The sequence below is a fragment of the Carcharodon carcharias genome, chromosome 17, assembly GCF_017639515.1.
Source record: "Carcharodon carcharias isolate sCarCar2 chromosome 17, sCarCar2.pri, whole genome shotgun sequence".
In the NCBI taxonomy this organism is placed as follows: domain Eukaryota; kingdom Metazoa; phylum Chordata; class Chondrichthyes; order Lamniformes; family Lamnidae; genus Carcharodon; species Carcharodon carcharias.
Window position 1 is genome coordinate 69,188,221 of NC_054483.1, and position 23,688 is coordinate 69,211,908.

Sequence of the window (23,688 nt, forward strand, 5' to 3'; positions counted from 1 at the left end):
ATCCGGTTAGGGATGAGTAACTTATTTTTGTTAAAGTAGGTGAAATTGGAAATCCCAGTTACTCATTAGGAGAATAAATCCACAAGATTCAACAGTTTTAAAACAAATACAAGAAATTTTACTGTACAAAAGTTAACAAAGCAAAAACTCAACACCATCTATCTCATACTCAAACATCCAGAATTAGCATGAGGTGAAGATGATTTAACAGACAAACTGTGGTCGGATACACCACAAACTGCCCATTAAATGACAGACACAGATAAGACAGATCCCACCAATTTCTCAGCAATGAATGCAGACGACAGCAATCACTGCAAGTCACAAAATGCTTTAAAGACTGTGTGTGGAATCGTACCAGATTTGCACGAAATGTGGTAGTGGGCGGGAAAAGGATGTTTTACCCACCGATCGCAATGGCAGCTTTTTGTGCCTTATCGTCCCAATCCCACCTCATTAATTGCACATTCCCAGGAAACACGTCGTTTCAATGATGACCAGTCTCGCATTCATCCACCTTGCCGTCACCTCGCCGCTTCATCACGGTGGACACAATATAAAGTGCAGCCATGTACACACCTCTCAGTTCTTCCAGCCCAGGACTGTTGCACAGAAGACATAGCCCCGAAAGGCAAGACGACTGCAGACCCCAATTTAATGACGCGTCCCTCAATTTTGGACACAGTGGAGGCCCCGCTGTGATGTCCTCTACCACTGCTCTGGGTGCAGGATGGGCTGCAATGTCACTAATCCAGCATGGGAGACGGTGGCAATGGTGGTCAGCGGCAATGCCCTAAAAAAAGAGGACAGAAACCCAGTGCCGAAAAGGATGAATTATCTCCTCTGTTCTACCAGAGTAAGTCACTCTTCGCACCACTCTCAACCCTATCACACATCCACAGGAATCTCACTCACTGCCAGATCAAGGGACATCACCATTCACTCTCTCACACACACCTTCATGGTCCTCATCCCGCCCATGGGACAACTCACCACCCACACATGCCAGGTATACTTATCATCTGGCCTGGCAGGTGTCCTGCTTACACTCTCTCCATCTCTATTCATGCAGGACAAGCTAGCAAGAAACAAAAGGGAGAGATTGCACACTGGTGGAGAAATGCCTGAAATAAAGGACTTTGGACTTTGAAAATAGAGCTATCCAGCTGGCCGGTGGCAATCTGGACTGTTCCTGTGCTGACAGTGAGGATGCAGCAATGAAACATCCAACAGACAACCATGCTGTGAGTGATGTGTCCTGTTCCACAATACCCTGTCAAGCAATACTTATCCGTCCTTGCTTTCACAGTCCATGACCCAGGGCCACTAATCAAGCCCTGAAGAAACCTCTAAAGAGGAATCTGAAGGCACCTTCATTGAAAACCAATCACAGCACTCATGCACATCCTCCACCAGCACAGGGGCACATACCTCAATGGAACCTAGCTTTAGAGTAGCCTTGGGATCACAACCTGGTAAGCACATTGCACTGTCTGATCTACAGCAAGCGGCAGCAGGGACTTCCCAGGTCTCCGGTACTCAAATGACTGCTGGAGGTCAGAAAACTGCTGAGTCCGAGTCAGATTATGAGCATCTGTACTTGGCCATACCTCAGTTGCTGGAGCTGCAAAGGCAAGCTCGGGAACATCAGGAAGGGATGTCCGCTACACTCCTCAGATTGCAAGGCACGATGGTGGAGGCCATCCGTCTTTAGACTGAGGTGATAGTGCCGGCATGCCAACTCACCAAGGTCAACACTGGTAGGATGGCAGCCGCCATGGGGGCTTTGGTCCAGGACATCATTCCTGCACTGCTGTGCGGACTGAACTCCATCGCTGATGCCATAGTTGGCCTCCAACAGTACGTACATGAGACGGGTGCAGGGCAGCTCAATTTCACTCCAGCTACCCCTCCTCCGCAGGTGTTATCCAGGGACCCTTGAGTACCAATAGGGAGGAGGATCAGCGGGTGCACACCCTGGGGCTATCCACCCAGGTGACTCCGGGAGTATCTGGTGCACCCGAATTCCCTCTTCCTGTGACCCCAGCAGCTCCAGCTCTGCAGGCCCAGAAGGGCACCACTGCCACACAGCAGGACCCCAAAAGCAGGCTGGGGCTGTTCAGGTCTCCGCCCTCCAGACAACGCACACCAAGGTCATCACAGACAATGAGTAGCAGTCAGCAGGCTGCCTCCAGCTCCGCTGTGTACGTCCAGAAAGCACCAAGATGTACCGGCAGGGTTAGGGAGGTTAAGATGATGTAACTCTTTCGAGTACAAACACGTTTCCATCTGTTCCTATTCAGATGAAGTTACATTGTTTCATAGGTTGCCATTGTGAGATTTGAACTCTTGATCTTGGGGTTGCAAGCCCAGTACCATAACCACTTGGCCATGTAACTCTTATAGAGTCAAAACAATTAAACTAAATTAACAAAATTGGGATAAATCAGGCACAGCCCCTAATTCAGGTCAGCTGTAAAACCAAGAATAAAGTTTAAAGGAAACTTACAAACTTTAAACCAAAATGTGATTAAAGGGGTCAATAAAACACCCCAGTCCCCGCGGTGCCCACCGAGCACGAAGGCCTCGAGAGTGCCAGCAGACACCGCGTGCTCCCTTTCCAAAGACATCCGGCTGCGAACGTAGCCGCGGAAGAGGGACAAACAAACAATCGGGCGGGACTCCCCTGTCGATCGCCCACTGCCTGGACCTGTTAATAGCCAACTTGGCCAGGCCCAGGAGCAGGTTCACAAGGAGGTCCTCCTCCTTCCCGACCCCCTTCCGCACCGGGTGTCCATAGATCAGGAGTGTGGGGCTGAAGTGCAAACAAAACATTAATAACAGGTTTTTCAGGGAACTAAAAAGGGAGTGCAGCCTACCACACCCTATATATGCATGGTCCACGGACTCCACAAGACCGCAAAAAGGGCATGTGTCCTGGGAGTCCGTGAACCTATGCATTCTCCTATTATAGGGGACTGCTGCATGCAACACCCTCCAACCCAGGTCCCCGATAGAAAGGGGGAGGACACCTCTGTAGAGGGCCTCCCATCGGGGGCCTCCGCCGTTGGACGGCAACAAGGCACGCCACAGGAGGAGGCTCGATGTAAAGGTATCGCTGTAGGGTCTGAAGGCGGAAAGTCGCCACCTGTGTGCGTAGGCACACTAGCGCCTGACTACCCTCCCTAAGCGTGAGACTCAGAACCTCAGCAGCGACCCAGTGCAATCTTTTGTCCCAGAAGAAGTCGACTAACAATTTCTGGATTCTTGTGACAAAGTCCGGGGGAGGGGTCAAAGTGACCAGCCAATACCACAACATGGCGGCGATCAGCTGGTTTATGACCAGAACTCGACCCCGGTAACATAGCACTCGGAGCAGTCCTGTCCAGCGCCGCAGGCAAGCAGTGACTTTCGTCTCCAGTTCCTGCCAGTTTGCCGGCCAGGATTCTATGGGGTAACTCTTTCGAGTACAAACACGTTTCCATCTGTTCCTATTCAGATGAAGTTACATTGTTTCATAGTTTGCCATTGTGAGATTTGAACTCTTGATCTTGGGGTTACAAGCCCAGTACCATAACCACTTGGCCATGTAACTCTTTCAAGTACAAACCCGTTTCCATCTGTTTCAGATGAAGTTACATTGTTTCATAATTTGCCATTGTGAGATTTGAACTCTTGATCTTGGGGTTACAAACCCAGTACCATAACCACTTGGCTATTTAGGCCAAGCTAAAAGTTGCACGACCTGGGCACAGGTATTAATTACTTGTACATAATATTCATTACTGTGAATAAACCCCCAAGAATGTCTCCCTGCCTATGGCTCCTTGTTCTGATGAGCAGTGTTCATGTCAATCAGATGTGAAACTTTAGTTCCTGCACAAGATAAAGGCAGGTGTCTCAGTCCAGGCCTCTTCCCTGTGCTTTGTTCAGCCTTCTGACCAAAGTGATGGTCTGGCCTCACACTTATTGGACACATTACTGATACCTGCGCCTCGATGGTGCTTGTTATTGCTGCTAGAATGTCGTGGGCAGGTGCCAAAGAGTTCCACCATTCTCTGTGTGCTCTCAGCACCTTTTAAGGTGAGGCTGGCCCCCATCTCATCAGCATCTGTGACCAATGACAGTGTGCTCCTGAATGGGTCAGGTGCTGAAGGCTAACAAAGGATCAGATGCTTTTAAAATTTCACGGCTATGTCTCCATGAAATGGCCCTAATCAGAGCGCAAGTGAGCTGCCCTCGGCCAGGCAGGAATCAGATATTCACAGAGGCTTTGTGAAGATTTTTGGAATGTGCTCAATGCATGTCATCATTATCCACCTGGAATCGAGCAACTATTAGAGCCTCCACTGCGCCTCCATGACAAGAGCCTAATCACAGAGGGTATGTGCGCTTCCGTCAGCCAGACTGGAGTCAAACGTTCATAGATGCAATGTGTCTCCTCACTGAATGTACTCATCATCCTCCATAAATCTAGGATCTATGAGGGCCACCCAAACGCGCCTACCTCATCTGGCCAATGCGATGGCCTCATCGTCGCCTTTGAGGACCTTCTCACCCTCATCCCTGTCCTCCAGCTCCTCTTCAGCCACATCCTCTCCCCGTTGCACTGCCAGGTTGTAAAAGGTGCAGTAGGCGACAATCATGTGTGACACCCTTTGTGGGCCATATTGAAGGGCTCCACCAGACCTGTCCAGGCACCGGCACCTCATTTTCAGCATCCCTATGGTTTGCTCCACCAAGGTGTGAGTTGCAGCTTGAGCGTCATACCTTCATTCCGCTGCGTTCTGAAGCTGTTGCAGGGTGTCAACAGCCACGTCCTCTGCAGGTAGCCCTTGTCCCTGAGGAGCCATCCTTGCAACTTCTGTGGACCCTGGAAGACATCAGGGATCTGTGACCAGCTGAGGGTGGAGGCATTGTACACAGGATGTGTTTCTGGTTGTCACACAGGCAGATGTGACCGGCCAGTTCCCTAGACATGCACAGTCCTCAGCGGCACTGGTTCTCGGTCATCAGCAGGAATGAAAGGCAGCGTCTCTAGATCCTAGGTCTAGCTAAGCACCAACCAGTGATGGCTCTCTGTGCTTCTTCAGCAGCATGTGCAGGAGCCCTAACTGCCCCTTCTTCCTAAGGGCAATGTTCCTCCCGCTGCCCAGGCAGGCGCCTCCGTTGCTCTCTTCTCCTTTACCCCTGCTCCCTGAACGCCACAAGGCATACGGCTAGTTCACCAGACTCCATGCTCCTGATGTACTCCTCCTGCAGGATCAAAGAGAGAGATGCATGGGTGAACTTGGGCATTCTAAGAACCTCTCTTGATTAAGACTGAAAGCCCCTTAATGCATCCCAGAGAGTGCTGGCCACCATTTGGATGGGCAGAATTTAGTACGCTGCATGGCTGCCCAAAACGCCACCCATCTCCACCCCACTCCATCTGACCAATTGGCAGCAGTTTTGCCCACACTGGACTGCATTTTGTGCTCTCAGCACAGGCATTCTCCTATCCCGCACTGCAAGGCTGTGCTGATAGTGTGAACCACGGGGGAGACTGGTCCAGACTGGAATGATGACATTGCAAGGGGCTGTGAACACCTGCACCAGTGACTGTTCCGCAGCCAACTTCCGCAAGGAAATTGTACAATGTGCTCAGTCATTCAACTGTTCTGCAGTCCACGAAAATGCTCATTAGTTTGTTCTCTGTGTCCGAGGGGTGAAAAGCTCTGGAGCACTTGATGGCAATTTCATACCTCTGCATTGCTTGAATGGGCAGATAAGCTAGCGGCCCGACTACTAGCATGTCAATGTAGCTGCGTCTGAACTGTCTCAGCTGCGGAAGAATGGTCACTTTATACAAGGTTTTCCTAATGTGTGGCCACTTGTCTCCCCACCAATTGTACGCCATCAACCGCAGTGCAGCTCTTGCTCCCCCCTCACCAACTCACCTCAACTACAGTGCAGACCTTGATCCCTCCCCAACTTGCCTCAACCGCAGGGCTACTGGATTGCCACTGCCAACCCCCCCCCCCCCCCCAACCCGGCAACTCGCTTCAACCGCGGGGCAGCTCTTGCTCCCATCCCACCCAATGTACCTCAGCCTTGAAGTCCAACAGGCGACCCTCGCGAGCACTGCGCAATGTTACGGTGCACTCACCTCTGAGTTCCCCTTGAAGTGCAAGTGCTCGGATGATCCAGCAGGCAGGAATGATTTCGGTGGGATCGGCTTATAATAATATGCAGATGTAATACAATAATGTTCCTGACTTCTGATGGCGGGAAACGTGGCCCACCATTGATGGGCAGAGCAGACGATTGCAAACTAGTTTCACAATGCCGTGAAACCGATTTTTGGCCTTCTCAGCATATTGTCTGCTCACACCACCGAACACACCCAATGCCAGCAGGCACAGAATATTCCATCCTGTGTTCCTTGCGAGAGTTTTCAGTTCCTTTCTTTCAAGGATAAAGCTTCTGACTTCTCTCAACAGCCTCTCCCATGATTGCCCCCAACAACTGCTCGTCTCCCATTTGCTCAATTTCTTCCTCCGAAACTGCATTCCACTGAATTCATAAGGGTGCATCCCAGCATCTAGATTCCAGATCTCTAGCTATTCTGAGCAGAACCCCATTGTTCACGGGCTTTCCTTCATCCAACTGCCAGCTTCATGGAGCTATCACTGCTCTTCCCAGGCTTCTCTGAGCCACAGCTCCCTCAGCAGGATGGCGACCCTCCTCTCCATCTGCTCCCCAAGGGCTGCTCTTCATTCTTTCCCTTGAACTGATCTGTGCGACCCATTAATGTCTCCCACCAGGATTCTGTCTCTGTCCTTAGGCAGGGTGTACAGTATCCAAGCTGGGTACATTCTGTATCTTAAATGTTACAATCTCCAGTCAACCAATGGTCAATCCCCACAGTTGTGAAAATAAAACCATCGCTCCACATCAAGAAAACACATACAGAAATCCAAAAATAAACATTCCCTCACAATATATAAAGTGATATTGTACTTTACACCTAAAACTCAACTTGCCTTTCCAATAGCCAACTCACAGATAGGAACATAGAAGTAGGCCATTCAGCTCCTCAAGCCTGCTCTGCCATTTGACTGGATCATGGCTGATCTTCTACCTCAACACCCTCTTTCCGCACTATGCTTGTATCCCTTGATGTCATTGGTATCCAGAAATCTATCGACCTGTTTTGAACACCCCCAAACTCAATGACCGAGACTCTACAGCCCCCTATGGTCGAGAATTCCAAAGATACACCAACCTCTGACTGAACAAATTCCTCCTCATCTTGTTCCTAAATGGCCTACCTGTTATTCTGAGACTGTGTCCCCTGGTTCTAGACACCTGCAACCAGGGGAAACGTCCTTCCTCCATCCGTCCTGTCAAGCCCTGTAAGAATTTTGTACAATTTAATAAGATTACCTCTCATTCTTCTAAACTCTATTGAATACAGGCCCAGTCTCCTCAATCTTCCCTCATAAGACAATCCTGCCATCCCAGGAATTAGTCTGGTGAACCTTTGTTGCACTCCCTCTAAGGTCAAAATATCCTTCCTTAGGTAAAGAGATGAAAACTGTACACATTCCTCCAAGTGTGGTCTCACTAAGGCTCTGTACAACTGCAGTAAGGCTTCCTTACTCCTATACTCAAATCCCCTTACAATAAAGGCTAACATACTATTTGCCTTACTAATTGCCTGTTGTACTTGCATGTTAGCTTTCAATGATTTATGAACAAGGACACACGATCTCTTCCCATTTAAGAAATACTCTGCATTTGTTTTCTCTACCAAAAATGGATAACTTCGCATTTTTCCACATTATATCCCATCTGCCATGTTCTAACCCACTCCTAAAGTCTGTCTAAATCTCCTTGAAACCTCATTGCATCCTCCTCACAACTCATTTCCACCAAGTTATAAGTCATCAGCAAACTTGGAAATATTACATTTGGTCCCCACATCCAAATCACTGATATCAATTGTGAATAGCTGGGGCCCAAGCACTGATCCTTGTGGTACCCCATGAATCACAACCTGTCAACCAGAGAATGATCCATTTATCCCTACTCTGTTTTCTGTCTGTTAACCACTCCTCAATCCATGCCACTATATTGAACCTAATCCCATGAGGTCTACTTTTGCTTATCAACCTCCTGTGTAGGACCTTATCAAAAGCCTTCTGAAAATCTAAATACACCACATTCACTGGTTCTCTCTTACCTATCTTGCTAGTAGCATCCTTAAAAAATTCCAACAGGTTTGTCAAACATGACTCCTTTCATAAATCCATGTTGACTCTATCCAATCTCACCCTTATTTTCGAAGTTCCCAGTTATCTCATCCTTTTGAATGGATTCTAGCATTTTCCCTACTACTGATGTCAGGCTAACAGGTCTGTAGTTCCCTGTTTTCTCTCTCCCTCTTTTCTTAAATAGCAGGGTTACATTGGTACCTTCCAATCTACAAGCACCATTCCAGACTCTATAGAATTTTGAAAGATGATCACCAATGCATCCATTATCTTAAAGTCACCTCTTTCAACACTCTGGGAAGTAGATCATTAGGTCCAGGGGATTTGTGAACTTTCAGTCCCTGTAATTTCTCTAGTGCTAACTTTCGTGTCCTCAATCTCATTAGTCCCTTGGCTCCCCAATATTTCAGAGAGATTTTTTATATCTTCCTCCATGAAGATAGACACAAAGTATTTTTTTAGTTTCTCTGCCATTTCCCTATTACCCATTATAAATTTTCTATTCACTGCCTGTAATGGGCGCACATTTGGTTTTACTAACCTTTTCCTTTTTACATACTATAGAAGCTTTTACAGTCCATTTCTATGTTCCTCGCTAGTTTACACATATTTTATTTTCTATTTATCAATTTCTTGGTTCTCCTTTGCTGAATTTTAAAATGGGCCCAATCCTCAGGCTTATACTTTTTTTGGCAACTTTACGTGCCTCTTCCTTTGATCTAATAGAATCCTTAACTTCTCTTGTTAGCCATGGTTGAATCATACTTCCTGCTGGCTTTTTGTGTCTTAAAGGGACATAAATTTGTTTCAAACCATGTATTAATTATTTAAATGCCAGCCATTGCCTGTCTACCATCACACCTTTTCCACAATCTACCTCAGTCAATTTGCCCCTCATACCTTCGTGATTGTCTTTGTTTGGATTAAAGACCCTAGTTTCGGATTGAACTACATTACTTTCAAACTTCATGCAAAATTCTGTCATATTATGGTCACACTTCCATCAAGGCTCCTTTACAACAAGATTATTAATTAGCCCTTGCTCATTGCGCAATACTAGATATTCAACATACTGTTCTAGAAAACCATCATGTATACCTTCCAGGAATTTGTCCTCCTCAGCATTAATCCTAATTAGGTTTACCCAGTCTATGTGGAGATTGAAACCCCCCCACTGTTACATGCACTTCTAATTTCCTGATTTATATTGTGCCTTATATTACCACTATTATTTGGCGGCATATAAACAACGCCTACCAAAGTTTGCTGCCCTTTGCTGTTTCTTAGCTCCATCCAAACTGATTCTCCATCTTGATCTTCTGATCCAAGATCCTCTCTCACTAATGTACTGATCCCATCCTTTATTAACAGCATGACCCCACCTCCTTTTCCTATCCTTCCTAAATTCTGAATACCCTTGAACTTTCAGTTCCCAGCTTTGGTCATCCTGCAGCCACAGCTCTCTAAGGGCAATTACACTATTGTGCACCTTGAAATGAGTAGGATCAGCTGCCACAGTCTCTTTCTTGATCCACTATCTTTTATCAGGTATCCAGGTATAATATTAATATTCCTAAGTTTCTGCATTACTTTGTATGAAGTAATTTTAACTCGTCCTCTATTCAGTAATACTGGGAGAGTGGCTTCAATTTCAGAAATGAAAACTGATGTAGAGATTTCATTTAACTTATCAGCAAAATATTTCTCCTGTCAATCAATAATTTCATTATAAAATCCCAACTTAGACATGTAGCACTCAAATTAAGTTGAACGTTCCTCTTGTCTCGAGAAATACATGATTTCCATTTCCTTTACTAAAGATTCAAAACAATCAATTTTTCCCATTAGTATCACGGTTATTAATTCTCAACAGCATACTCCAATGTACCTTCCCCAAATTTTTTCTTTTGAATGAAAATTTTGCCTTGCTGAAATGAATATTAACATTAAATTATCAGCATAACTCACCTCCACAACTAAAATCTAACAATGCAATGATAACTATTGCCCCAGATGTTCCATCACATAGAAGTGATCTGAAGAATATATCTGGTCCACAAACACTAAACCATATCACATATTGCCTCTAACATGTTAAAAGAGCAAACAGTCATTAATAGTGTCAACAAATAATTGCCTTCAGACTATTCAGTCAAACAAAATTTAAAATTCCATCACAGTAACAGTACAGTTATTCACAGATTACAAGAACAAAAGAACAATTTAAAAGTATTGCTAAAAGTTTATTGATATCTACTTTGGGTGTCAGCTCAAAGTGTTTTGGGACAACATGCTTTGTGCATACTCTACCCTTTATACATAGTAAAATTATTCTAACAGAAATCTTCTTTAAAAAAATACGTGTCATCTTAGAAAGCCTCATGAAGTCTCACTCTCAATTAGGCAGCTCTAGTAACATTAACTAGGGAGGTGTATCTTGCACTGCCGGAGTTGATGCTTTTTAAACAATGGGGGCTAGAGTTGTTTATTTGACTGAGGAAATCATACTGTAGCTGAGAAATCTTCAATCAAAGCATGTAGCACAATTTCCTGATGTCAATTGGCTCAAGATCTTTCCCCAGATGGATCTGGAGTCACAATCCATGCTACTTGCAAAGAAGCTGGGATCATTCCAATGATTGATACACTAGAAAGGACTTAAAGGAAGATAGATCCTTCTAGAAGTTTGGTATGGTGGCATTACAATTGAAATTCAGGTAATTATAATTTCTTTAAGTAATATAGGGAGGAGCACTTTGAACAAAAGTACTCACCGTACATTTTGCTTTTTCTTTAAGTAATGATGAATGGGTACTTATTTTGTCAGAAACCTTGCATCTTACCCCAAAAAACCTAAAAGGCAAAAAAAATACTTACAGTAGCAGGTTCCTTTGAGCGGGTTGCCAAGGTAACGGTTATCTGATTCACACCTATATATGAAAAAAATCATCTTCAGAAAACCATACTGCAGACTATATCAATGGTCAACATTTGATATACACACACAGTTAGATAAGCATTTTGTACAAACAAAATATTGAGCGGATCTTCTTAAATTGTTCCATTCCATGCTTAACTATTAAGAATTCAATAGGACAAAAACACTGCATCTTAATTGTAGTGCCACACGTTTGAGAGTTTCTTTTAAATTAATAAAAGTATTTTGAATTTTAATGATACATAATACATAAAAACAGGAATACTGAAGTAGGTTGGGATATGAAATGGCACAGGCCATGACTAACATTTACAAACAATCTTTGAAAATTGAAATTGTGCCATAGAGGTACAGGCTAGAAAATTCTATACCACTGTTCATGAAAAGGAATGGCCTAAGTCTAGAAACTACACACCAGCTAGTCCAACCTCCATTTCAGAAAAGCTAAAAGCAGTTTTAAGCAAAGTGTGCTGCAAGCAAGGAGCCTATGTCGGGCGTATATACAGTGAGTGCGTTTCCACAGTTTTCTAAGTACCAAAATGAATGTTGTCGAAATATGAACAATAAGCAGGTGAAGCTTCCTGTCAATATTGTGCATTCAGAAATTCATTCCTCCAGATTCTATAAAATGAGATATGCATGGGCTAATCCGGGTATTATGCAGAGATTGTGAAATGACATGTTATGCTTGACTAACTTAATTGAACTAAGGAAATCAGATATTTAGGAAAAGAAGCTGTGGTGGATTTTGTACATATGGATTTTACTGAAGTTGTGAAAATGATTATAAAAATGAAGGCATTTTGATGTATGCATGCTTCATTAATAGAGAGATGGCTAGTAAATAGCAATCAAGTAGTAGTTGTCGACTGATGTTTCTTAGATTGCTGGGAAGTGGATAGTGACATGCCCCAAGAATTTGTGCCACAAAATTTGCTCTTTATTTACAATAATTATCTAGACATAGGCACAATATGAATAACATCACACATGCTTCAAAATTCTCTCCTTAAACTGTACCAACCTCTCTCTTTTTCTTTAAGAATCTCCTTAAAACTCTTATTATATCAACTCTCATAGAATCATAGAAATGTACAGCACAGAAGGGGACCATTCGGGCCATTGTGTCCTCGCTGGCTGACAAATAACTATCTACCTGATCTCACTTTCCACTTCCTTGGTCCATAGCCTTGTAGGTTACCACACTGCAAGCACATATGTAAGTATTTTTTTAATGAGTGCTCTGTTTCCACCACTCTTTTAGGCAGTGAGATCCAGATCCCCACCACCCTGAATGAAGATATTTCCCTTTGTAACCCCTCTAAACCTTCTACATCTTACCCTAAATATATGCTCCCTGATTATAGATCCCTCATCTATGGGGAATAGGGCATATCCACTCCATCTAGACCCCCTCATAATTTTATACACTTCAATTAGCTCTCCCCTCAGCCTCCTCTGTTCTGAAGAAAACAACCTTAGCCTATCCAATCTTTCCTCGTAACTAAAATTCTCTAGTCCAGGAAACATCCTCATAAATCTCATCTGTACCTTTTTAAGTGCAATCATCTTTTCGATAGTGCTGTGACCAGAACTGCCCACTCCAGCTGTGGCCAAAGTAGTGTTTTATACAGTTGTAGCATATCCTCCCAGTTTTTATATTCTATGCCTTGGCCAATAAAGGCAAGTATCCCATATGCCTGCTTCACCACCTTATCTACTCGTCCAGCCAACTTCAGGGATCTGTGGGCATGCACTACAAGGTCCCCGTATTCCACTACACCTCAGCATCTTTTATTGTGTATTCACTTGCCTTTTTAGTTTTCCCCAAATGCACTGCCTCTCACTTCACCAGACTGAACGCCAGTTGCCATTGGTCCACCTGCCTGACTAGCCCATTGATATCTTCCTGCAGTCTGCAACTTTCTTACTCATCAACCATCACATTCTCATTTTTGTCTTGTTCTTAATCATGCCCCCTGCATTCAAGTCCAGATAATTGATATGACCACAAAATGCAAGGGGCCTAGAACTGAGCCCTGCAGAATCCCACTGTAAACAGCTTTCCAATCACTGAAATATCCATTGGCCTTTATCCTTTACTTCCTGTCTATGAACCAATTTTGGATCCAACTTGCCACTTTGCCTTCAACCCATAGACTTTTTACTTTCATGACCAATCTGCCATGAGGAACTTTATCAAGATCCTTGCTAAAACCCATATATAGGCTACATCAAACTGACCCTCCTTGTTACCCCCTAGAAAAAATTCAATCATGTCAGACACAACCTTACCTTAACACATCCATGCTGACTGTCTTTCATTAATCCTGGACTTTCTAAATGAAGATTTAGCCTGTGTCTCACAAATTTTTCCAATAATTTTCTCACCACTGAGTAAAGGCTGACTGGCCTGTAAAATTACTCGGTCAACCTTTTCTCCCTTATTAGACAATGGTACAATATGTGCTGTACTCGAGTCCTCTGGGACCATGCCTGTCATCAGAGGATTGGAAAATGATTGAAAAGCCTCCGCTTTTCTTTGCTTGCTTCCCTTAACAGCCTAGGATATACTTTGCCCACTTCCAAAGACATGAAATTTCTTAACACTTCCTTTCTCACAATGTTAATTTAATCTAATATTTCACACTGTTCCTCTCTTATTGTAAAATCTGAATCATCCCTCTCTTTTGTGAAAACAGATGCAAATAATTCATTGAGAAATAGATCCATAAATTCCACTTCCACTTCTTTATGGTTCCTAATAGGCCCTACTCTTTCTATAATTAACCATTTTTTCTTTATCGATTTATATAAAATAAACTTTGGGGTTTCTTCGACTTTACTTGCCAATATTTTTTCATGCCTTTTCTTTGCTTTCCTATTTCCTTTTTAATCTCACCTCTACTTTTTTGAATACTCCTTTAGGTTTTCTGCGGTGTTGAGTCCTCAGTATCTGTTATAAGCTTCCCTTTAGCATTATTTCCCTTATTAATTTATCTTCTCCTTTAAGACCCGTGACATCCAAGGGGCTCTGGATTTGTTACTCCCATCATTTTTGAGGAAAGTTCAGTTATGAGGAAAGACTGGAAAAGCTGGGACTGTTTTCCTTGGAGAGGAGAAGGCCAAGAGGAGACTTGATCAAAGCTTTTAAGATCATGAGGGGTCTGGACAGAGTAGATAGGGAGAAACTATTCCCACTCATAAACGGATCGAGAACTAGAGGGCACAGTTTTAAAGTGTTTTGCAAATGCAAAGTGAGAACAAACTTTTTTCACACAGTGAGTAACTAGAGTTTGGAATGCAGTCCCTGCAAGTGTGGTGGAGGCAGGTTCAATTGAGAATTCAAGAAGGCATTGGATGATTATTTAAATAGAATCAACGTGCAGCGTTACAAGGAAAAGGCAGGAGATTAGCACCAAGTTAAAATGCTCAGACAGCCGGTGCAGACATGATGGGCCGAATAGCCTCCTTCTACACCGTAACAATTCTGTGATTTTTGAATGACTCATCATCATGGGTCTTCCCGGTCCTCTGCCTGAGGGACCATCTATGCAGCAAAGCCTTGTGACAAGACTGCTCCTGCATCGACGCTGGTGTAGTAGCCTCAGGCAGTGCTCCCACTGGCATCTCCACGATGAGGACAACCATCACATGCATCCCAGCTGCAAGCAGACACAAGCTGCCTCCATATCATCCATGACTATGAGAAGAGCACTGTGTAGAAGTGGCCGACAGCTTAGGTCACCATGTCGGTCAAAGCATTGAGTGGTTCACGGGGGCCTATTTCACTTGTTAGCATGCACTGTTACTTTTTGACCAGACTGTAAATATTCATACAAGTCCAGATGAGTGAGCTTCCACTCTTTAATGGTAAAAATTGAAAAGAAAGAAAGGAAACAATAGTTCTTGAAAGGGTTACTGAGACCGCTGAAAAGATGCGCAAGATTCATTGGTGTTAAGAATGGATCTATCCAAAATTGCATCATCTGTGGAAGTGTTCTTCTCACAGACAGCTCAGAGTTCCAGGGAATTCAGTCCCCTGGGTTAGAAGTGCTCAGCTGACATGTGCCTGGATTAGATATTCCTTGGTGTTGGCACCACCCTTATGAAACCTTGGTTCCTGCACCATCCCCCATCACCTCCCTGCACAGCTTGCATCTTACTTTTCAGTGCCCTCATCTTCCACCACCTCTTCCTCCAATGAGCTGTGTCATTTCAGGGCCTCACTCCCTTCAAAGTCCACCCTTCTCTGGGGTGCCATGTAATGAAGAGTGCAGTTTTTTTTTTATTCATTCACGGGGTGTGGGCTTCACTGGCTGGGCCAACATTTATTGCCCATCCCTAGTTGCCCTTGAGAAGGTTGTGGTGAGCTGCCTTCTTCAACCATGTGGTGTAGGTACAGCCACAGTGAAGTACAGCTACAGTGGAGTTTCAGGATTTTGACCCAGCGACAGTGAAGGAACGGCGATATATTTCCAAGTCAGGATGGTGAGTGGCTTGGAAGGAAACTGCCAGGTGGTGCTGTTCCCATCTATCTGCTGCCCTTGTCCTTCTAGGTGGTAGTGGTCGTGGGTTTGGAAGGTGCTGTCTAAAGAGCCTTGGTGAATTTCTGCAGTGCATCTTGTAGATGGTACACATTGCTCCTATTGTGTGTTGGTGATGGAGGGTGTGAATGTTTGTGGATGTGTTGCCAATCAAGCAGACTGCTTTATCCTGGATGGTGTCCATCTTCTCCAGTGTTATGGGAGCTGCACTTATCCAGGCAAGTGGGGAGTATTCCATCACACTCCTAATGTGTGCCTTGTAGATGGACAGGCTTTGGGGAGTCAGGAGGTGAGTAACTCGTTGCACAATTCCTAGCCTCTGACCTGCTCTTGTAGCCAGAGTATTTATATGGCTAGTCCAGTTCAATTTCTGGTCAAAGGTAACCCCCAGGATGTTGATAGTGCGGGATTCAGTGATTGTAATACCATTGAACATCAAGGGTGATGGTTGCATTCTCTCTTGTTGGAAATGGTCATTGCCTGACACTTGTCAGCCCAAGCCTGGATATTGCCCTTGTCTTGCTGCATTTGGACATGAACTGCTTCAGTATCTGAGGAGTCACGAATGGTGCTTGTGCAATCATCAGCGAACATCTCCACTTATGATGGAAGGAAGGTCATTGATGAAGCAGCTGAAGATGGTTGGGCCTAGGACACTACCCTGAGGAACTCCTGCACTGATGTCCTCGAGCCGAGTTGACTGACCTTCAAAAACTACAACCATCTTCCTTTGTGCCAGGAATGACTCCAGCCAGCGGAGAGTTTTTCCCCTGATTCTCATTGATTCCAATTTTGCTAGGGCTCCTTGATGCCACACTTGGTCAAATGCTGCCTTGATGTTAAGGGCAGTCACTTTCACCTCACCTCGGGAGTTCAGCTCTTCTATCCATATTTGAACCAAGGCTGTTATAAGGTCAGGAACTGAGTGCCCCTGGTGGAACCCAAACTCACTCAGTGAGCAGGTTATAGCTAAGCAAGTGCCGCTTGATAGCACTGCTACCCATTCCACTACTTTACTGATGATCGAGAGTAGACTGATAGGGTGGTAATTGGTCGGGTTGGGTTTGAGCTGCTTTTTGTGTACAGGACATACCTGGGCAATTTTCCATATTGTTGGGTAGATGCCAGTGTTGTAGCTGTACTGGAACAGCTTGGCTAGGGGTGCAGCAAGTTCTGGAGCACAAGTCTTCAGTTCTATTGCCAGAATGTTGCCTGGGCCCATAGCCTGTGCGGTATCCAGTGCCTTCAGCCATTTCTTGATATCGTGTGGAATGAGTCGAATTGGCTGAATCCACTCAACACATCTGGCTGAAGATTGTTTTGAATGCTTCAGCCTGATCTTTTGCACATTTGTGCTGGGTTTCCCCATCATTGAGGATGGGGGTATTTGTGGAGCCTTCCTCCAGTGAGCTGCTTAATTGTCCACCACCGTTCATGACTGGATGTGGCAGGACTGCAGAGCTTAGATCTGATCCGTTGGTTGTGGAATCGTTTAGCTCTGTCTATCGCTTATGCTGTTTGGCATGCAAGGGGTCCTGTGTTATGGCTTCACCAGGTGGGCACCTCATTTTTAGGTGCTGCTCCTGGCATGCCCTCTTGCACTCTTCATTGAACTTTTGGCTTGATAATAATGGTAGAGTGGGGGATATACCGGGTCATGAGGTTACAGATCGTGTTCAAGTACAATGCTGCTACTGCTGCTGATGGCCCACAGCACCTCACAAGTTGCGAGGTCTGTTCGAAATCTATCCCATTTAGCATAGTGGTAGTGCCACACAACACGATGGAGGGTCTCCTCAATGTGGAGGTGGGACTTTGTCTCCACAAAGACTGTGCGGTGGTCACTCCTGCCAATACTGTCATGGACAGATGCATCTGCGGCATGCAGACTGCTGAGGATGAGGTCAAGTATGTGTTTCATCTTGTTGGTTCCCTCACCATTTGCTGCAGATCCAGTCTAGCAGCTATGTCATTTAAGACTCTGCCAGCTTGGTCAGCAGTGGCTTGGTAGCACCACCCGAGTACATTCTGTGCCCTTGCCACCCTCAGTGCTTCCTCCAAGTGGTGTTCAACATGGAGGAACACTGATTCATCAGCTGAGGAGGGCAGTACGTGGTAATCAGCAGGAGGTTTCCTGTTTGACCTGATGCCATGAGACTTCAGGGGTCCAGAGTCAATGTTGCGGGCTCTCTCAACTGTATACCACTGTGCCTCCACGTCTGCTGGGTCTGTCCTGTCGGTGGGACAGGACATATCCAGGGATGGTGATGGTGGAACCTGTGACATTATCTGTAAGGTATGATTCCATGTCAAGCTGTTGCTTTACTAGCCTGTGAGACAGCTCTCCCAATTTTGGCACTAGCCCCAGATTTTTGTAAGGAGGATTTTGCAGGGTCGACAGGGCTGCAATTGCATTTGTCGTTTCCGGTGCCTAGGTCGATGCTGGGTGGTCTGTCGGTTTCATTCCTTTTTTGCGACTTTGCCGTGGTGTGTTACAACTGAGTGGCTTGCTAGGCCAATTCAGAGGGCATTTAAAAGTCAACCACATTGCTGCGGGTCTGGAGTCACACGTAGGTCAAACCAAGCAAGGACAACAGATTTCCTTCCCCAGAGGACATTTGTGAACCAAATGGATTTTTACAACAATCGACAATGGTTTCATGGTCATCATTAGACTTTTAAATCCAGATTATTATTGAATTCAAATTCCACCATCTGCCGTGACAGGATTTGAACCTGGGTCCCCAGAGCATTACCCTGAGTCTCTGGATTACTAGCCCAGTGACAATACCAGTACATCATCCCCTCATTCCAGATGACCATTAAAATGCGCGTGACCCTTACAGGAGTGTACTCCAGGGTGCCACCCAACTAGTTCTAGCACCAGAACTACATCTTCAGAAACCTGCTCAATGGTGGCTCATGTGAACAGATGGCTTTGGATGTAGGGTCTCCTGTCTTAGGCTCACATAAAGGGATGAGTAGCCATCTCTTCAAGGAATATCCCTTGTCCCCTGTTCTTCCTCACATCCCCCTGAAAACCTTAAATATGTGTCCCCTGGTTCTTGTACCATCAGCTAATGGGAACAGCTTTTCTTTGTCCATTCTATCTGAACCTTATGCACCTCAATCTGGTACGCCTCCATCAGATCTCCCCTTAACTTCCTTTCCTCCAAGGAGACCAACCTCAGCTTCTCCAAACTAAACTTGAGGCTAAATTCTCTCATTCCTGGAACCATTCTGGTAAATCTACTCTGCACCCTCTCAAGAATCTTCACATCATTCTGAAAATGTGGTGACCAGACTGGGCACAATACTCTAGTTGTGGCCTAACCAGAGAGTTATAAAGGTTCAGTATAGCTTTCCTGCTTTTGTACTCAAAAGCTTCATTTCTAAAGCCCAAGATCCCACATGGCTTGCTAACTATTTTCTCACCATGTCTAGCCACCTTCAAACATCAATGCACATGGACACCCCCAGATAATTCTGTCCATGTATACTCTTTAGAACTGTGCCACTGAGTCTATACTGCCTCTCCATTTCCCTTGTGTCAAAATACCCAATTAAATATTAAAATCCTATGAAGCAATTAAAATTTTGAACCAAACAATGTTCCAAACTGAAACTGAGGATTACAGGAAAAGCAAAAAGATTTTAGTGTCTATTGCAAGATCAATAACATTTGAAACTAACAGGACTATACTTGGGTTACATATGGCATCAGTATGCCAGCAGTTGGAACATGGTGCCCAATTTTGGTCCTGACATCTGGTGATGAATATTGATGCTCTAGAGTGAGTGCAAGGATGGCAAAAAGTTGAATACTTAAACTTAGATGTCTTAGTTTATGAGGATAGGCTTATGGTTTTATACCTCAAGGAAACAAAATAAGCAGGTCAAGGATACCAGAGACCTATCTTCAGAAATTAATGTTTTCGGATCAAAGAAAAATATTAATTTTCCCTTGCAAATTAAAGATACTTATTAAAATCAGCCAATGATTTATCTCTTTGTCTGATAATATTTTCTTCCCAAATTGAGTAAACCAATTAAAGGGCCAAGGCCTACAACAAATAGATAAATAAACTAAAGCAGTAAGCAGTAGAAGATGGCCTTTAAAAAAGTCTTAGCAACTTAGATAATTTATCCTGAACTAACACACTGTTGCTTCACACATACCTATTTTTCACTAGAAATAATATATAGAATAAAAATCTCAATAATCATTTGAACTTCTACTTAACTAAAAAAAATCATTAAGTTCTGAAGGATCACCATTTGTCTAACTGGAAATGGTCCCTATTTTGTTCATGAATGTGAAACTGAGGTGTTCCACCATTTTCCAATTCTGTTATGCAAAAGAAGCTCTGCATAAATTTTAAAATGATTGCTGCTTCAAGTCAAAGGCTTCAGATTAAATATTAGTTTTTTTTATTACAAATTCTTGTTATTATAATTTGCGTCTCAACCAGTTACTTAAACAAAAACAATATCCTGAAGTCTGCCCCGGGGCCTCTATCAAGTTACTTAAGTAAAGATATTTTAAAAGCAAATAGTGAAGTTTAGGAATGATGAAAGAGGCAAGGCAAATAATAAGAAGCAATGCAATTAAATTTAGAAGGACTTCAAGGTTTGGAGGAACTGGGCCATTATCTGGCTTACCCAATTCAATGCAGACAAACATAAAAAGCTTTCGTGATCAAGCAAAGAATCTTAATTGAGAATGTCTTGAATGTCAAAGAGTGAAGTTGTGTAAGTAGCAGTAGCAGATCTAATTTTGTGGAAAAATAAAACTATCAATGCATGGTACTGTTAAAAAACAAAAATATGCTGGTCTGCATTATAAGTGTGATTGTATGTGAATCAGGAAGGATATTGTTATTGTAACTAGCACTGATCAGATCCCATTTGGAACACCATGTGCAGTATTGTTCACAATTAATAACTTATCCAAAATCTGCATACACTTCCTGTCTATAAATCCATTTGTTTTGCCAGTATTTGTCACACATTTGTAAGATTTTGCATCATATTTTTTCAAACTTGAATTGACTTACTGCCCATATATCACATTTCACTTCTCTAGGAACAATAGTTGTGAAATGTTTCTTTGTTCTCTTATGCATTATGTTTAATAATTTTACTGTTGTTTACCACATTCTTCAAGACATACCTAATTTGCATCATTACTATTTATTAAACTACCTTGCCTGACAAGCTCTAGCACTTCTACTTGTACTATAGCCAAGAGGGTAATAGGTGGATCACTAGAAGTAGGACCTACAGTAATAATAATACCATTGTGTTGCCCTACAGAACAAAGAATGTATGGTGACATCTTTCAGCTGAAGAAGTGATTCACATACGTTTGTTTTCTATAAACCCTGGAAATTATTCTGAGTCAATTATATACATTTCAGAAAATATTTTCAGGTGGTAGTCTTATTATCCCTTTATATAGTTTTACCATTTTTCGAAGTTGCTCCAAAAGGTATGCTCTATCGAGTTATCAAATGCAAATATGCACTAAAATCCCAACTCCTCTTTGAATATTGGGGTGTGGCTACTGTGCAAAAGCCCACCAGGATATCGACCAACTGGATATTCACCATATGTGAGCCAGACTGCAAGTGTCAGCAGCCAATTCAACCCACAGGGATAGATAGTATAGCCAAATAAATGCTGTCCAGTATTTTATTGCGGGTATTTGGATAGTGATCAGGAATGTAAATTATGACTAAATTTTCACCTCCCTAGCTGTGGGCAATGAAGACAACTGTAGTTTCTTCAATGCCACTGACCATTACAGTAATCATCCAACTCACCACAGGTCTGTGATCAATGCTAGAAATCTCTGGGCTGTGTGTTTTAATCCCACATTACACAATTAATTTATGGACTGAGCTATTGATGAGGTGTTCCAAACTTATTTTGAAGGCCAATTCCTCTGACTAAAAATGACTGAAACACCTATGCTAACAAATGGAATTATATATTATTATATGCCCTCCTTACATGTACTTGCAAATGATGCATAATCTGTAGGCTGTTAAAATCACATCTATTCTGTATGAAACCATAAGGCAAGAGTATGTGTAAACTTTTTTTTAAAATTAAGACAATATAGAATAGTGAGCATCATCTGAAAAACATATAATTGTGCGTTAACTGTTACTGTCTCGTTCTTGAATTCATCTGGCAGAGGTTGCACTGTGCAGGATTCAGTGTTTGGAAATAAGCAACATTTTAAAGGTTGCAGTTTCCTTCAATATTATTAATGGTTCACTGTTGAGGGTTCTGGAAAACATTGCATTCAGCATTTGAACACTCAGTAACAGTGATAAAATTACAGGCATTTATCTCTGAATTGTCACTCAATTAGGCATCAAAACCTCATTCAATACTATTAATTTTCATCAATTAGTTGTTTGCTTTTTGAGAGATGATTGAGTCAGGATTTGTTATAAGCTGCATAAAGGAAATAAATGGACGTTTTGGTGCAAGGTCTACCAAGCAATGAAAATTTCCAAGTTCTTTATATGCATCCATATGATGGTTGGTGCGTGAATAAATATTTGCCTTGCCAGTAACTCATTCATGGGATTTCAGGTTTAAAAAACTGGGTAATATATTTGCTGTTGTATTTCAAGGGCACTGAAAAAGTAATCCTTAATTCTGAAGCTGCCTGTTGCAACAGGGAAAAATTATATTTTAATAAAAAAACAAAATGCCTGCCATTATATTACAAATTTATTTGTAACAATTGTTGATTGTGTCATGCCAGCCACAACCAGTTTTAAGAACACTTAACTTATGTATCTTTGTCAATCACAGGAATATTCTTAACCTTACCCACCAGCAATATCATATTGTGCCAAGATAGAGGTATGATCCCTATACCTGTAGGTCCTCATTTTGTATAATGCTGCCTTTTGTTTGGTTTAATGTTGACTACACCAGAGGAAGCTGAAGTTCTCAAGAATTCCCAGTATTTTGTCCACAAAAATTGAGCTCACAGTCATTTTAAAAACCCATGGCCAGGATCTTACGTCTTCCCCGGCGGATGCAGCAAGCCACTTAAACCTGCATTCAGTTCAGCGGGATCATAATGTCCCACTGGGTAGGAGGGGCCGTAAAATCCAGGCCCAAGAGTAAAATTATTCTGTTGCACACAAGCAGAATTAAGGAGATAATTTATGGTATGAGCAACAATTAATTCTTATTCATGAGCAACAATTAATTCTTATTCAATAAAACAAACATATGATTAGATAACCAACATACATTTCTGACAACAACTAACCCCTGGGTGAGTTTGGCAATGTTACTTGAAGGGGCCAGACTGGATTGACATCATTAGAGTCCATGGTAGGATGTTGCTGGTTCAAAATAGCTCCCATATTGGCATACAGTGCAATTTATGATTGGTGAAATGAACAAAAAGAAAATAGGCAATTACAAATTAGGAAAACGTGAAGACTACAAGCACTGAACCAATCAAAGAAAAAAAATTACATACACAGAAATATCACTGTATAATTTTATTATTTAACTCTGTGCAATGTATGTTATTTTATATATTGCATTATTATTATCCATCCAATTCATATTTCTTGTATTAACATTTTTAAATAAATAACCCCAAAGTACAAACAGTTATTATTGGTAATTTTCCCCATTTCATCATGGAAGTAAAACTTTCAGGGGTGCTGTCCCTAACATGCTTCTTAGGAAATCTGAAATCAGCTGATGCTAACTGGAATAAGTTAAACTTGAACAAAAAGAAATCTTACTGCTTTGCACATGTGTTAACCTTTGCAGCTTTCAGGTTTGAATATGTAGGTATGTAGAAGGATGTGATTGCACTAGAGAGAGTGCAGAGGAGATTCACCAGGATGTTGCCTGGGCTGGAGAGTTTTAGTTATGAGGAGAGATTGGATAGACT

General features: G+C 43.0%; 1 protein-coding gene across 1 annotated transcript in view; it reads right to left on the reverse strand.

The window, feature by feature from the left end:
- The window catches only part of atrnl1b (attractin-like 1b), a 1,080,114-nt gene that overhangs the window by 637,432 nt on the left and 418,994 nt on the right, over positions 1-23,688 (reverse strand). The window contains exon 21 of the mRNA XM_041209279.1: positions 11,136-11,188. Coding sequence (XP_041065213.1) covers positions 11,136-11,188 — 53 coding nt within the window. The remainder of the gene's footprint in view (positions 1-11,135; positions 11,189-23,688) is intronic.